The sequence below is a fragment of the Drosophila elegans genome, unplaced genomic scaffold, assembly GCF_018152505.1.
Source record: "Drosophila elegans isolate 14027-0461.03 unplaced genomic scaffold, ASM1815250v1 contig_183, whole genome shotgun sequence".
Lineage (NCBI taxonomy): Eukaryota > Metazoa > Arthropoda > Insecta > Diptera > Drosophilidae > Drosophila > Drosophila elegans.
This window is the reverse complement of record NW_024545550.1, coordinates 10,714,980-10,729,657: the sequence shown is the minus strand read 5'-3', so window position 1 is coordinate 10,729,657 and position 14,678 is coordinate 10,714,980. Positions and strand designations below refer to the sequence as shown.

The following is a 14,678-nucleotide window of genomic DNA, read 5'->3' as shown; positions in this document are numbered from 1 at the left end:
TTGATCCCCAGCTTGGATGCAGAGCACTTTTCAGTTAGTCGAAACTTTGGCCAACAATAAACCAAATACCAGAGCCGAAGTGTGCGTTGAGCTCTTCGAATTTGTCTTAGATCAATTCCCAAGGGTTCCAGGATTCTTGGGCGAAAGTTGGCCAAGGCAAAGTCTAAGGCAAACAGCAAGGACTTAACTTTGGCCGGATGCCATTGAGACTTGGAGACTTGGACACTCGGAGCCTTGGGCGCTGGCCTTTTCCGCTCAGCTCAAGTTGAAGGCACTGGCACCTGTGCACCATTGCCATTGCCATTGCCATTGAGCTACAAAGACAGCAATAGCAAATATGTGCATAGCATTTAACGAGTGGCCATCGCTTCTGGTCGGACATTCGGGTGCACGTGTGGATAAAATTCAATTTCGAGCCATTGACAAACAAACGTGATGAATTCGGGGACTGAGGATATACCATGGAATTAATGTGAGCCTGTCGAAGGTCGCCACTTCGACGCTTGAACCATTCGTTGAGGACTTCAATGCTTTTGTGAATTTTATGTGGTCATAAATCGCCGGCACAGCATAGAGTCTCTCTATCTCAATCCTTTGCTCGTCCTGTAAGCTGGCGTGTATTTATGGCCAAAAGATACATAGATACTCTGCTCGATGTTCACACACATACTCCAATCCACTCCACTTCAATCCACCGCACTCCACTCCACATAAAACAATGAAACAGTGTCGACGATTGTTTTCCAATTTGTGTAATTTGTTGTTTATTTTGTTTATAACTACATCAATAAATTATGTATCGTATCGTATAATTCATAATCATACTCTTTGAAAGCGTGAGAACATACTGGAATTGCAATTCGGCAGCTGGGTTCCTGATTCTGATTCTGCTTCTGATTCTGCTTCTGGTTCTAATTCATTTCAAAGTGGTCATCTGTGAGGGGACACTCCTCCACTTTCGATGCCAAAAGTCTAGTGTGGTAGCTTCGTTCGGAAGTCTGGGCGTTTTTCAAAGAGTATATGCGGTAAGTATTTTCGAAACATCGGCCAGCCGAAGATTGTTGAATTTGCATTTATGTTATGATTAACTTGATGACAACATCGAAGATCGACTGTGTGTGGGCTACTCTACTAAGAACCGTCTCTCATTCTTCAATTCTCCTCCAACTTGGACACATTTAGTTTAATTTTAGATTGATATCTGCTTGCTAGGCTGGCCAGGCTGTCTAGTTACAATAATATTCATAACTAACTCTTTAATTTCTTAGTTCGCGCAGCGTAAATCGTGTTTGCAATAGCTTTCTCAGATTGGCTGGGGGGATTTGTTTAGTATCTGTTTCTGGATTAGTTTGGTTTGGGTGCGTGTGTGTTTGTGTGTTTGAGGTTGTGGTTTTCTGGTGCGTAGTGTGTGGTGTGTTGTGGTGCGGAGAACCGAATTAATAAGGCCACTTATCCATATATATGCAGTATGTACGTAATCGTAAATAGTCAATAGTCAGTTATGCACACATCCCCTGCCATTCCAATCCGATTGCCAAGGACACTGGGCCCTACACTTTCTACATGTCTGATAATCCCTCGCCTTAGCGCCTTCCATTATCCATTGAAAATATCGCCTTTAACTTCTAGCCTTAACTAAAGTGGCCTCTAGGTATTTATATGCTTGTGTTGAGAGTGGGTGAGAAAAATTCCATAAATTTTGTGTGGCTCTAGTTAGTGATAAGTGTGCCAAATTTGGTGTGTGTGTTTCAGTGTTTGTGTGTGTGTGTCTAGAATATTTTATCTATCCAATAAAGCTGCAATTATTTTGCGCTCGCGCTAGTATTTAATGTTGAACAATACTTTTGTTAGTGGCGGCTACTTTTAATTAGAATTATATGCTTATTAGTTCCGATTCGGGGTTAAGGATTCGTTTCACTTGTGGTTGTTGCTGGTAGTGCATTCGCTTTTCTATTTCAGGTTACGCTTTAATGCCTACTAATGCCATTTCAAATTTTTCATGTCGATCACTAAGCCGAGGATAAACTAATTAACTACGTTCTCATTATTGTTATGTTCAGCTCAAGTTTCTGCATCCATGTACATTTACATATGCTAATAAAAATCCATCTGCGGTTCCTCATCTCAGCCCATCGTAATATCGTAATATCTGAATATCGTAATATCGCAACGTGACAATTGGACAATTGAGCGAGTGAGCCACCGATCGATGGATCGACTCCAGTTCATTTAACTATGTGTACGCTATATAAATGTATATTTGCCGATTCGCCTCTTGGCTAAATGTACAGTAACAGATATGGGCCTATATTATGGGTTTGTATGCGGCATTCGCTCTCGCTAAACTCTCGCTCTCGCCTTCGGATGCGTCGCTTCGATTAAACTGATCAATGGATCAATGGGATCGAGCACTATCGACCCTATGTACAGGATTCGTGGGGACGTGTTCGTAATAGGCGGTAATACATTTTATAATTTCATATGTAGCAACAAAAATAGTCTAATTGTCGATGTAAAACACAGGAAATAAATTAAGCGCTGGCGCTGGCGCTGGCTGCTGTATAACTTAGTCGAATGGTTATTCATTAACATTAAACGTAACTCGAGTTAGCTGGAGCAAGCACGGAGATTAGCGACTGCTGGTTGCTTGGCTGGCTGGCTTTCTGGCTTTCTGGTTCTCTGGCTCATGCTTTAGTGGTTGCTGAAGTAAAAGTTGTTGTTGCGTATGTTGCCACGGGTTCGCCAGCGGATGCAGCTGAGCAGGGCCACGCGGGCTGCGCGCAGCAGGATCTGACCGTAGGCACAGCAGGCGCAGATGCGCCTCACCCGCTCGGCCAAATTGCGGCGACGACAGCGACGGGCGGGACGATGCCAGCGGGGCAAGTCCTGCCGGCGACGCCGTCACTTGCGGCGTTGGAAGACGCGCCGCAGTGCCTTGCGCCAGAAGAAGCGCTGCGACTTGCTCTTCGTGTGCAGCTGCGGTTCCTCCATCTGGGCGGCAAGCCCCACGTCAAAGTCCTCCACCAGGTCCACGTCTTCTGCTCCAACGGCAATGCGACGACGTGTGGGCGTGGCCGGCGCTGTGCGGGCCGTGCTGGTGGCCATTGAAACATGGGGCTGTGGAGTGGGTGGCGCCGAGGCTGTGGTCACAAAGGGTGCAACTAGATAAGGACGGGCCTTTAGTGCCGCCATTGCTGCCGCCGAGGTGGAAGCAATTGATGAGATGGACGCCAATGTGGCCACCGATGCCGAAGATTCCACATAGCCACCGCTTACTCCTCCGCCGCCTTCTGTCGTTCCCGCCGCCGCCGCCGGCAATCCCGCTCCTGCTGCCGCAACCGCTACCGCTCCCGCTCCATCTGCTGTTGCTGGCTGGGTGGCACGCAGCCAACAACCAGGTTGCATCGTATCTTATCTAAGCCACGGGTGCTGCAGACACTCCGCGGCGGTGGCTCGCTTGGCCGGATCGAACTCCAGCATGGGCTTGAGGAACGAGGCAAAGGACTCCGCCTCGCTGTGCGACCACTCGTACTTCTCCAGCAGGACGTCCATCAGGCCCCAGGGCTTCAGGCCAGTGATGTTGCGCAGCTCGCCGCCCCGGTTGAACGACTGCTGGGCATAGGTGCCGCGGAACACAATGTTGCGCGGTATGGGACCCAGCAGCTCGATGATGTGCGCCAAATGGTCCTCGTCGCGGGAGTAGGTGTCGCCGGAGTGCGGCTCAAACAGATAGTCGCCGGTGGCCAGTTCGAACACCATGCAGGCAGTGCTCCAGATGTCCGCCGAGGTGTCGTAGCCGGAGCCGAGAATCACCTCCAGCGAGCGATACTGACGCGTCTGGATGTCCTCGGTGAAGTGGCGATCCACCCAGCAGGCATTGCCCAGATCGGCGATCTTCACATAGACGCTGCACTCCTCCAGCGCCGGATCCCGTCTGGCCCTGCTGTGCTTGGCCTGCGGTGGCGGAGGAGGCGGTGGCAGCATGGGATCCGAATACGGCCCATTTGTGGCCGACGACGAGTTCTCCACGGAGCCGCTTGAGATTTTCGAATTGCTATTCGAGTTGGGCTTAGAGCTGGAGTTGTTATTGTTTGTCAGCTGCTGATTCGATGATTGCTGCTGCTGCTGCTGCTGTTGCTTTTCCAGTTGCTTCTCCTGCTTCGGTCGCAATGGCATCTTTTTGCCATTTGATTGTCCTTTAAGAGTGCCGCTCGAGTTGCTGTTGCTGTTGGTGTTCGAGTTGCTGTTGCTAATGCTACTACTGCCATTGATCTGGTGGCTCTTGAGGGCGCTGCTGCTGTCGCCGCTGCTCGTCGAGTTCTCCAGCTGTGGCGGCTGCTGAGCTTGCGGCTGGTTGGATTTGTCTAAATAAAGAATAGTTAATTAGGCATTTAAAACCAAAGTCTTTGGGAAACGGTTATAAAAAGTAATAAAAAAAAGGTTACAAGAGAAAAAAGAATTTGGTATATCTTAAAACACGGTAAACAAAAATTAAATTAAGTTTTAATAAGATGCGCAACAATTAACAAATTAAGTTATATTATTGCATTAAAACCATTTCCAAAAAGACTTTAAATTCATTATTTTTAATAAGTCAAAGTCACTTTCGCAAAGCATTGACCACAGATTATCTTGCGATTGTGAAATTGCCGTCTTTTTCTTAACAAAGAATAGACATTGAAAAGCAAAGTCGCATTTGAAGTTTAAAAACTTATAAGCTTTTTGTAAAAAAAAAGGTCTCATCGTAAAACAAAGTGAAATGTTCTCAAGTATTTAATTATTATAAAATAAGTTTGCTGTCATTTTCTATACAAAAAAACAAATTTGGTGCTATTATAGCATTAAGATTTAATTTTCAGTCTTTCGGTTGTGGAATTGGGATCAAAAACCACATCCGCAAGACTTTGATTTGACTTCATACTTTTCAAAAATGTTTTGTGGTTGTGGAATGTGTTTCCATTTAACAACCGCAAGACTTATTAAAAATTATAAAGAATAAGCCTTGGAGAAATAACTGTTTAATACAATAATGGCACTAAATTCGCAATTTGTTGTAGAAAATTTCCACAAACATAATAACTAAATGCTAAGCTAAACAATAAATTAAATTGTTTGTCAAAATTCTAGATGAGCAGAAGACCAAAGTTGGTAATGTTAGTTTACTAGTTAGCTTCAAGTTTTAAACCTTAAGTTAGCTTTATAAAATAATAAAGAAAATAAATGTTTTTTGGACCTATTAAAGTACTTACTCTTATTCTTCTTTTTCTTCTTCTTTTTGGCTTTGTCGGCGCCCTCAGCTTGTTGTTCCGACTGCTGTGCCTGCTCCTTGCGCTCCGGACGCTCCTTGCGCTCGTGCCTCTCCTTTCGCACTGGCTGCGCAGCAGCCACTTCCTCGTCCTCGTCGCCATCATTGTCCTCCGGCTCCTGCTTCACCTCCACGTCCTCATCGCCATCGGAGATGCCAGCATCGCCGTTCTGCACCTCATTGTGATTGACACCAAAGTCAGTCTGATCCTCGCCAGCATCCTGGCCTTCGACTGGCTGACCGCCCGCCTGCTCCAGGTAGTCACGCTGCTTCTTGAACAGCTCCATGCGCTTCTTGGCCTTCTTCTTGAGCTTCTTCTTGCGGTTCTTGCTCATTTTGCCGGTGATGGGCGGCTCGCGGTACTCCTTGGGCGCCCGGCTCACCAGCGAGGGATACATCTTGGAGTTCATGCAGTACAACTGGGTGGCTTCGGTGGCCAGCGAGCGGACATGCGGCTCGTCCACGCACAGCAGCACATTCTCGGGCTTGATGTCCGTGTGGATGATCTTGCAGCAGGTGTGCAGATAGTCCAGACCCTCCAGCACCTGGCGGGTGATGGTCTTCACGTTGCCCAGCGGTATGCCGCGATAGTTGGACTTGCGAATGAGCTTCAGTAGATTGTCCCCGAGCACCTCGAACACCATGCAGATGTGGGTGCCATTGACGCCGGTGATCTTGAAGTCGTCCAGCATCTGAACGGTCTTCTGCCGGCGTGGATTCGATGGATCCGTCTCGCGCACCGTCCTAAGTATCTTGATCTCGTCCTTGGCCGTCTCGGCAAAGTGCGGCGCCGACTTGACGATCTTTATGGCCACATAGCTCATCTCCTGCAGATCCCAGCACAGCCAGACGGTCGAGAAGTGGCCCCAGCCCAATTTTCGGATGACATGGTAGCGACCTGCAGAACAAAAATTGCATTAATCTCGTGCTACTCTCGTCAGGGGGCAAAGTTCAGGGGATCGGGGCAGGGCAGGGTAGCACAGAACCACTAAGGAAGATGAAATCACAAATGTTCGCCTCGGTCGGCAATAAATCCATTTTAATCGCATCACTGTCACATCACAACTGACCCAGCGACTAGCCGACCGCAGGGCAACTACTACTACTGCTGCTACTACCCGCTTAAATTCAATTAAGTTCCGGCAGTGAATGCAGTCGAGTGCGTTCTTTTCGTGGTGGCTACTTGAGTTGGACAGCCTAAGGGGTTTGTAAGAAACTGAAAAACTGGTTTCATGCTACAGCTCTCATAACAATGTTAAAACCTTTGCGAAATTTCGGTTGGGAAAGCCATTGCTAGCAGGGGTTGTTTTTAGAAGAGTTAAGACTTAAAGCCTTTCCAAAATAGGTCAAACTTGTCACTTGACACTTTCTTAGCTGATGTTCAATTAAGAATATTAATAAACTTAATTCAGATCAAGTTATTTTGTCGAAACAGAGCAACTAAGCATGTAAATGACAAAAACTATGTTTGTTTAAAATTTAAAAACCCAGATAGTAATAGTAATTTCAGAGAATCATTACAAGTTATTCTTTAAATTATACCTAATAGTGAATATAACATATTTATATAGTTCTCAAAATAATTCTCCCTCTTCATTATAATAACCTAAACCAAGTGAGATTCTATTAATAAACATTCCTTGCTGCAAATCCGCTTGGATTAATAAAAGAAGGGAGGGGGCAGAAAACTTGGTCGATTCGTTTCATAATAATATGCAGCACTATCAAGCGATTTTGTGGAGCTTTGCTGGTCGTTATCAGGCTCTCATAGGGTTATCACTGTCAAGCGATAGCTTGGATTTTCTTTCTGCAAAAGCTGCAGAGCCTGCAAATGGATTTGGAAAGCGGCAAGCTGGCAAGCTGGCAACTGGCAAGCTGGCAACTGGCAGCTGGCATTATAAAATGGATGGGGAAAACAAGCAAAGGGGTGGAGTTCCGGGCGACAATGTTCGGAGGTGACAGCAGCTCGCCCCCAAACGCTTTGCTGTTGCTATTGTTGTCGTTGCCACAACACGAGGAGAAGGCGCCTCCTCCTCCTCCTCCTACTCCTTGCTCCCCGAAAAAACAACCCTTGCCCAAAAGGGGGAGAGCCACCCGCTGTGCGTTCGATTTATCTGTGCTGTGCGCCTTTGGCAACCTGTTGTTGTTGTTGCTACTGCTACTGCTGCTGCTGCTGCTGGTTTTTATTTATTTTTTTTTTTTGGGTCGGTAAATGCCAATATGTGGAGGGGTGCTAACAGGTGCCTTACCCTGAAACAGGTCACCGATATTGACGGGGTGGTAGCCACCCTTGCAGTAGTCCTCCTTGAGCTCCTGCTCCTCGTTCTCGCTGTTCAGCTCTGATTCGTAAGACTCATTGGAGCTGCTTCGCGGTGGCTGCTGTTGCTGCTGCTGCTGCTGCAGATGCTCCTTTTTCGAGTTGCTCTTGGACTTCGGTGGCTGCGCCTGTGGTGGCTGATATTGGTCGGGAGTGCCGCCGGATCCTCCGCTGGACGTGGAGACTGTGGCCGTGGCGTTCACCTTGCTGAAGGCAGCCGAAATTGGCACATCCGCATGGCTATTATTAGCATTATCCGGTGCCTGAAAGTTCTCGCTGCTCTGATTCGGTTGGGAACTGGGATTCTGGCTGGGATTGGGCTGCTGATCCTGGGGGCCACCAGTGCCGTTCTGCTTGCCCCGCTTCTTGTTGTTCTTATGACGCTTCTTCTTCGCCTGAATGGCCAAAACGCGTCGGTTGACGTCAGCCTTGTTCATTTCGCTGCTGCTGGTCGCTTCTATTTTACTGCTATACCCTTTATTTCCGGCCAGGTGTAACAGCTGTTCTGCATGGCGAAGCAGGAGGAGCAGAAAAGAGAAGAAAGGTGGTTAGGGGAAGGCTGATAAAAATGGAAATAATAGGGGAGTAGAGAACAGAAACAAAAACGGCAACAGAAACACACAGCAACGTGCACAAATCTCAAAAAGGCAATGTTCGAGGTTCACGCTGTTTTTCTTGCTTTTGTTGTTGCCTCTGCCCTGTTTTTTCGGTTGTTAGATTCACGGCCCTCTCGTTTCACCGCAAAACACAGTGAAAACGAAGCAGCAAAATCGGCTAAAGCATCAGCTAATTGTCTACTTGCCTCGGGCTCCCACTTGTTTCCAATTAACACGGCTGCTGCTTCGATTTCTGCACAAAATTAGCACAAAAAATCTTCGCTAAACGCCAAATCCCAAAACTCGATTCCAGTGTGACCGCACCGCAAATCTCACAAAATACCATCGGCCCTGAAAAAATCTGCAAGAAACTGGGAATCAGTAATGCCAAATGAAACGGCTAATTTGAAAAATATGAACTTTAAAGAACTTGACAACTACGGAATTGAATTTGGTCCAAGTTGGTGTTGTTCTTCTAACTGCTAAAATGTAAGTAAAATGTTTTTAAAAATTACTTTCTGAATACACAAATAATTATTGTCTCTAAGAATTTACATTGCTTTATTAAGGTGATTGGTAAGCAAACATTTTACCAGAGTATATTTATTTATAACACCTAATTAAAATTAATGTATATATATCTACAATTAAATTATATTACATTCCGTACGAAAAGAAAACATGTCTATCACTAAAGTCAGTTAAATAAATGACTAGTAGTTGGTGTGTGTAATAAATTTAAAAAAGGTTAATAGCTAAAATAAAAAAATACGCTAAAAGAGGAAGCACTGATAACAAGGTCTACCTTTTAGTGCAGACTCAAACCAACAAAAAAACAAGAACACCAATAACTACGTAACGTAAGCGCACTACGTTATGCGATTCAGCTAGCTCGCTCGCACGCTGCAGCCACATAATGCCGCCTCGCTTGCACCCACTAGTACTTAATTCGCTTGGCATTTTCGCGCAGCGTTCGCTTTGCCAATGGCTCTCCAAAATGCAGTTTCCCCCGACTTACTTGGCTTCGCAAGTGGCCGCGGATTAGGCCAATAGCATCTCGATTCGCCGGCGTTGATCAGCTGCCGCAAATGCAGCTGAAACGAGCAAAAAACACGCGCACAACTAAAAATCCGCAAGTGGAAAAAACTGCTACGGAAAAAGCAACTCTGCGGGCGAGCAGTGTTGCAAGACGACGGGCGTGAACAGCTGGTTGGCCAGTGCTGTTGGGCGATCGAACGTTCGGTGACCTACAACACTAGAGGCGTTTTGGCGCAATTTTAGGTTTTGGAGGGAAACTGCATCTAGTGAAAAATCGTGTGGCCACTTGTAATTTGAGCAGTGCGCTGGCACGACGTGGTGACCGATAAAAGAATTAACAAGACTAGTGAATAGTGATTAATAGCCAGACGTGCCCATTTGCCAACCGAGCCCAAGTGCTGATAGACCATTTAGCAAGCTGCACTTTTAATTAGGAATAAATAAACACCCAAACACAGCAAAAGCAATGGCCCAGCCATCGGTAGCTGCATTTTTCACCAATCGCAAACGCGCCGCCTTGGACGATGCCACTGCCATCAAGAACAGGGTAAGCAATCCGCCCCAGCAACGTGGACAGATACAAAAGTATCTTTTGCGAGTGCAGCTAGCTAAAGATTGGCTTTTATTTTGCAGCGTTTGGCGGAACCCGCTGAAAGTGCCACTCCTTCACAATTGCCCACAACTGGCGATGGCGACCAGGATGCGGACTTGGACAACCTAAAGGCGGTGGCCAGCGGCGTTCGCACCAGATCCGGACGCACTGCAGCCCGTCTGATTGTCACCGCCAGCCAGGAGAGCAAAACCAAGAAGACACCAGCTGCCGCCAAGTTGGATGGCCACGTAAAGCAGCCGAAGCTGGTGCAGTTCATCAAAAAGGGCACCCTGTCGCCCCGGAAACAGGCCCAGTCCAGCAAGCTGGACGAGGAGGAACTGCAGCTGCCGTCGTCGGCCAACAGTGAGCTGACCCCTAAGCTGACCATCACCACAAGCAGTCAGCAGAATGCGGACAATGTGCAGCGCGGCCTGCGCACGCCCACCAAGCAGATCCTCAAGGACGCCTCGCCCATCAAGGCCAGCAGCGGGGTGGATCTGCGCCGCCAGCTCACCTTCGACGAGGTAAAGACCAAGGTCTCGCGCAGCGCCAAGCTGCAGGAGCTCAAGGCGGTGCTGGCCAGGAAGGCGGCCCTCGAGCAGAAGCGCAAGGAGCAGGAGGAGCGCAACCGGAAGCTCCGAGAGGCTGGCCCCTCCCCCTCCAAGGCGAAGATGAGCGTGCAGCTCAAGGAGTTCGACACCATCGAACTGGAGGTGCTGACCAGGTGAGCTAAAGACTTATATAATATTTACTATAGTTTTTAAAGTAATATGTTGGTTGAGCAGGGACTATATTCAATATTCTGATTTATATCCTGTGTAATATTCTTAGTCCAGGACATCTCCAATTCCCTCTATTGTGTGCTTCATTCATACTACTTAGTATCATAATGATATTTGCCTATCTTACATAAAATGTAGCTATGAAGTAACCCTTTCATATGCTTCTTTATATACTGTAAAATATTTTTTACAATGAATTTTACTTTTGAAATCTTATAACTTCAATTCAAACCTTTTCCTCCCTTAAAAAATATAAACAATTTTTGCATTCTGCTTTATATCCTTATATCCTTTTATGATCATAAGATTTACCTATCTTACATAACATGTAGTTATGAAGGTATGCTTCTTTATATCCTGTATAATATTTTATATCCTGGCTTTTGTCTTTGGAATCCTATAATTTCTATATAAAATATAAGTATTTGTTGCATTCTGCTTTATATCCTGCAGAATACTTGTATCAACCTTTTATTTATCTTTTGGCCTACGAATGATGCCTGAAATTAAATTTTCTGATTGACATTTCAAAGAAATAGGAAACAATCTTTATATGTAATTGCGTGAATACATGATGATAGATGCAAAGTTAATTTGATAAAAGATATGGCAATAGTTTCAATCTTTATAAACTGACATATTCCTGATTATGGATACGATACTTGTAATGTCCTGCACATCCTACATAGCATTGTGCTCCACAATATTTAAATCTATAATCAAGTTAGTATTGTAATGGCGCAAAATTTGTGCCTGCCACAACAATTTGGACTTGGCTGGCTGGTTGGTGGCCTAGAATCGGCATAAACAAACCACGGCGTATGGAGTGTGGACTGTGAAAAAAACCGGGTAACATCATTTAGCGAAAGGCCAGCAGTTGCTGCCGTGCCGTGCAGTTCTGCTGCAATCGAGGTCGCTCTCCGGGTCTCCGGGTTATTCAAGCGCTCGCTCGTCGGCTGTTGCTGAAGTTGCACATTTTCCGCCCAAGTCAGACTCTAGCAGTGGTAGTCACCGATGGCTTGGCTTGGCTTTGGCCATATTGTCGTTTTTCCACGAGCAATTGCTGCTGCTGATTCGTGACGTCTGCACAACATGCATAAATACTTAGCTATCTGGCTTGGCTGACTGACCCTCCCCATGCTACACTATGTGTGTGTGTGTGTTTGTGTGTATCGCTATGTGGTGTAGCTATATGTTTACCCTTCGCAGACGTTACAATCTTGCCTGACCTTCCCTTCCCTTTGAAAATGCTTATTTTCCGCCCGCATTCGGGGGTTGCTTTCTCTCCATCGGAACAAAATAAGGATCTTAACTGCTGTACTGCATGGGAATGCGAGTCACCATCGGGATGTGTGTGTGTGTGTATATTGTGTGTTTTGGTTCTGTCGCTCAGGTAGCAACCTTTTTTTCGTAACGGTTTTCTTCAAGGAAGTTTCCGAGGACCCCGAATAGGAACTATTTTCAAATAGGAATAGGCAAGGGAAATCCTTTTACTATCCCAAACCATTTTGGTGGTTCAGGAATTAACATATGTATGTACATATGTTTGTTTGGATTTTGCATAACAAAAGCTAGCTAAAAATCTTAGAAATTATGCATTTTATTAGTTTAACAATTTTACAAACGACAACCTTTAACACATTTGCAATTTTTCATTTAAAATATAATTTTCGTATGTTTGTTAATTGGCTAAAACTAACGAAACTATAAAATCCTTATATTAAGCATAATTTATAAACAACAATTTCTAAAAATAATTTACAAAATCCCCTTATTGACTTTTAAAATTATACATATTTTTAACATAATACAAACTTTAAGCACTATTTATCAACAAATTTACTCTCCAAGGTTTTAGCTAAATTTCTTTATGACTTTAATACTTCTTTAACACAACCAACTAACTTATAATAGATATATATAATTAAATCCTTTTAAGACTTTTAAAGTTGAACGTACTAATTTACTGATTATACCCCCTATTTATCAATTCTAGCCCCCTGAAGACCTTTAAGACACCCACTAAACTACCGCCTCCCACGCCGGACAAGCATGAGCTCATGTCGCCGCGCCACACGGACGTGTCCAAGCGTCTGCTCTTCAGCCCGGCCAAGAACGGATCGCCCGTCAAGTTGGTGGAGGTGCCGGCCTACAAGCGCTACGCCAGTCTGGTGGAGGGATCGCGGGCCGGACAACTGCCGCTGCCGTACAAGTACCGCCACTTGCTGGACGTGTTTAAGGGACTCGACTCGGTGGTGGCCATGTTCCACAACCGCAAGGAGACGATCAGCTTCAAGAAGCTGAAGCCGGCGGTGCAGCGCATGCTGCGCAAGAACTTCACGGAGACCCACTTGGCCCAGATCAGGCACGTCTATCCGGAGGCCTTTATCTTCAGCCAGGTGAAGACGCGCAACTTTGGATCCGTGTCCAAGGCGGACTACTTCCAGCTGATCATCAGTCCCAATGTGGAGCCGCTGCCCGAGCAGCAGCCGTCGGAGAAGCCGCAGCGCTTCGGCAAGATCGACGAGGACGATGTGCTCGCGTCGGCCCAGTCGACGTCCATGAATCCACACGTCATGACGGCGCGCATGCAGCGCTTCCAGAGCCTGCTCCTCGAGCGGGTGATGCGAGCGCACGACCAGTTCCTGCGTTCCCAGGATCCACCGATCATCATTGACAAGGCGCTGACCCGCTGGCATCCGCAGTTCGATCTGGAGAGCTGCCCGGAGGTGGAACTGGCCCCGCTGCCCCAGCCCCCGAATGTGGAGAAGTACTCCTCGGCCAAGGACATCCTGTCCACCGCTCGAAATCTTTTCAACTGCGCCACGCCCATGGAGAGGGCCATGGATCGCTATGAGGCCAAGTTGGAGGCGGACAAGCAGGCAGCAGCCGAAGGCAATAAGAAGGCGGAGGAGCAGCCGCCAGGTATGGGCACTCAGACCAATAAGGATGTGCCTGGACCATCAGGAGCTGCGGAAGAGCCAGCTGCAACCGATCAAACGGCCACTGCCAAGCCAACGGTCAAAGAGTGCTCCGCCCCAGAGGCAGGCTCCAATTTGCTGAAGGGACTGCCCAAGTCGCTGATCGAGAAGATCCGGGCCAAGCAGGCGGCCAAGGCCTTGGAGGCGATGACGCGGCGACCCTCGCAGGATCAGGAGGCCACCAAGTACTCCCGCTTGCCGGAACTGGCCCGGCACCTGCGCAATGTCTTCGTCACCGAGCGGAAGGGTGTGCTCACCCTGGAAGTGGTCATCAAGAAGATCCAGAACAGCTTCCGGGCCAATCTCACGCCGCAGGAGATCGAGGCGCACCTCAAGCTGCTGGCCAAGGAGCTGCCCAGCTGGGCATCCTTCCATGAGGTGCGCAAGACCATGTACCTCAAGGTGGCCAAGGACCTGGACATGAACAAGATCATCGAGAAGCTGGAGAGCGTGGCGAACGCGAAGAGCAACTGAACCGGATACACGGAGGAAACGCAACCAGGACGCGGGACCCCGTCGAGCAATGACCCTGTGGCTTCATCCAGCTATAGCTTTAAGTACCTTGCTTAACTAGCTAGCCCAATACTTGATAATGCAACCAGATTAGGCTAAGCTTCCAAACCATTCTGACATCTACTAATACATCGAACATCCACAAGCACCTTGACAACCCAGGATCGGATTCATCACATTCATTACCCAAGCAATCATTATAACTAATTCTATTTGGACCAAGCGTTTATACATTTATATTTGGTAGTTTTAAGATCATTTTTCATGTTGTACCACGTTGAATAAATAAATATTTTTGCTGGAAAATTGTATATATTTTTGAATTACTTTTTGTTTTGGGAGATGAAATACGATAAAAAGATATAATTTTTATTTTTTAGAATATATTCATTAAAATTGTTCAATTTGTATGGTCTTTTTTGATGCATATTTACTGAAACCTGTTATTGCTCCGATTTCTTAAGCTAATTATAATTTGTATGGTTTTATTGGATTTCTTACTCTTGATACATGTTTTTCACTCATTCGGTAAATATTATAATTATTTTTTTAAA

The 14,678-nt window shown here is 46.4% G+C and overlaps 3 protein-coding genes across 3 annotated transcripts; 1 reads left to right on the top strand and 2 right to left on the bottom strand.

Annotated features, from left to right (window-relative positions):
* Positions 1 to 736: 736 nt before the first annotated feature.
* LOC108144443 lies at positions 737 to 3,405 on the bottom strand. Its single transcript, XM_017269329.2, has one exon. The coding sequence runs from the start codon at positions 3,403 to 3,405 to the stop codon at positions 2,902 to 2,904; it is 504 nt and encodes a 167-aa protein (XP_017124818.1). The 3' UTR covers positions 737 to 2,901.
* Positions 3,406 to 3,411: 6 nt separating this feature from the next.
* Positions 3,412 to 9,354, bottom strand: LOC108144441 (SRSF protein kinase 3). The gene is made up of 5 exons (XM_017269326.2): positions 9,237 to 9,354; positions 8,425 to 8,579; positions 7,555 to 8,127; positions 5,250 to 6,203; positions 3,412 to 4,364 (listed from the first exon to the last, which is right to left on the bottom strand). The coding sequence occupies exons 3-5, from the start codon at positions 8,057 to 8,059 to the stop codon at positions 3,412 to 3,414; spliced, it is 2,412 nt and encodes an 803-aa protein (XP_017124815.1). The 5' UTR covers positions 8,060 to 8,127; positions 8,425 to 8,579; positions 9,237 to 9,354.
* Positions 9,355 to 9,420: 66 nt separating this feature from the next.
* Positions 9,421 to 14,435, top strand: LOC108144442 (DNA replication factor Cdt1). Its single transcript, XM_017269327.2, has 3 exons — positions 9,421 to 9,803; positions 9,890 to 10,572; positions 12,627 to 14,435. The coding sequence occupies exons 1-3, from the start codon at positions 9,723 to 9,725 to the stop codon at positions 14,083 to 14,085; spliced, it is 2,223 nt and encodes a 740-aa protein (XP_017124816.1). The 5' UTR covers positions 9,421 to 9,722; the 3' UTR covers positions 14,086 to 14,435.
* Positions 14,436 to 14,678: the final 243 nt, after the last annotated feature.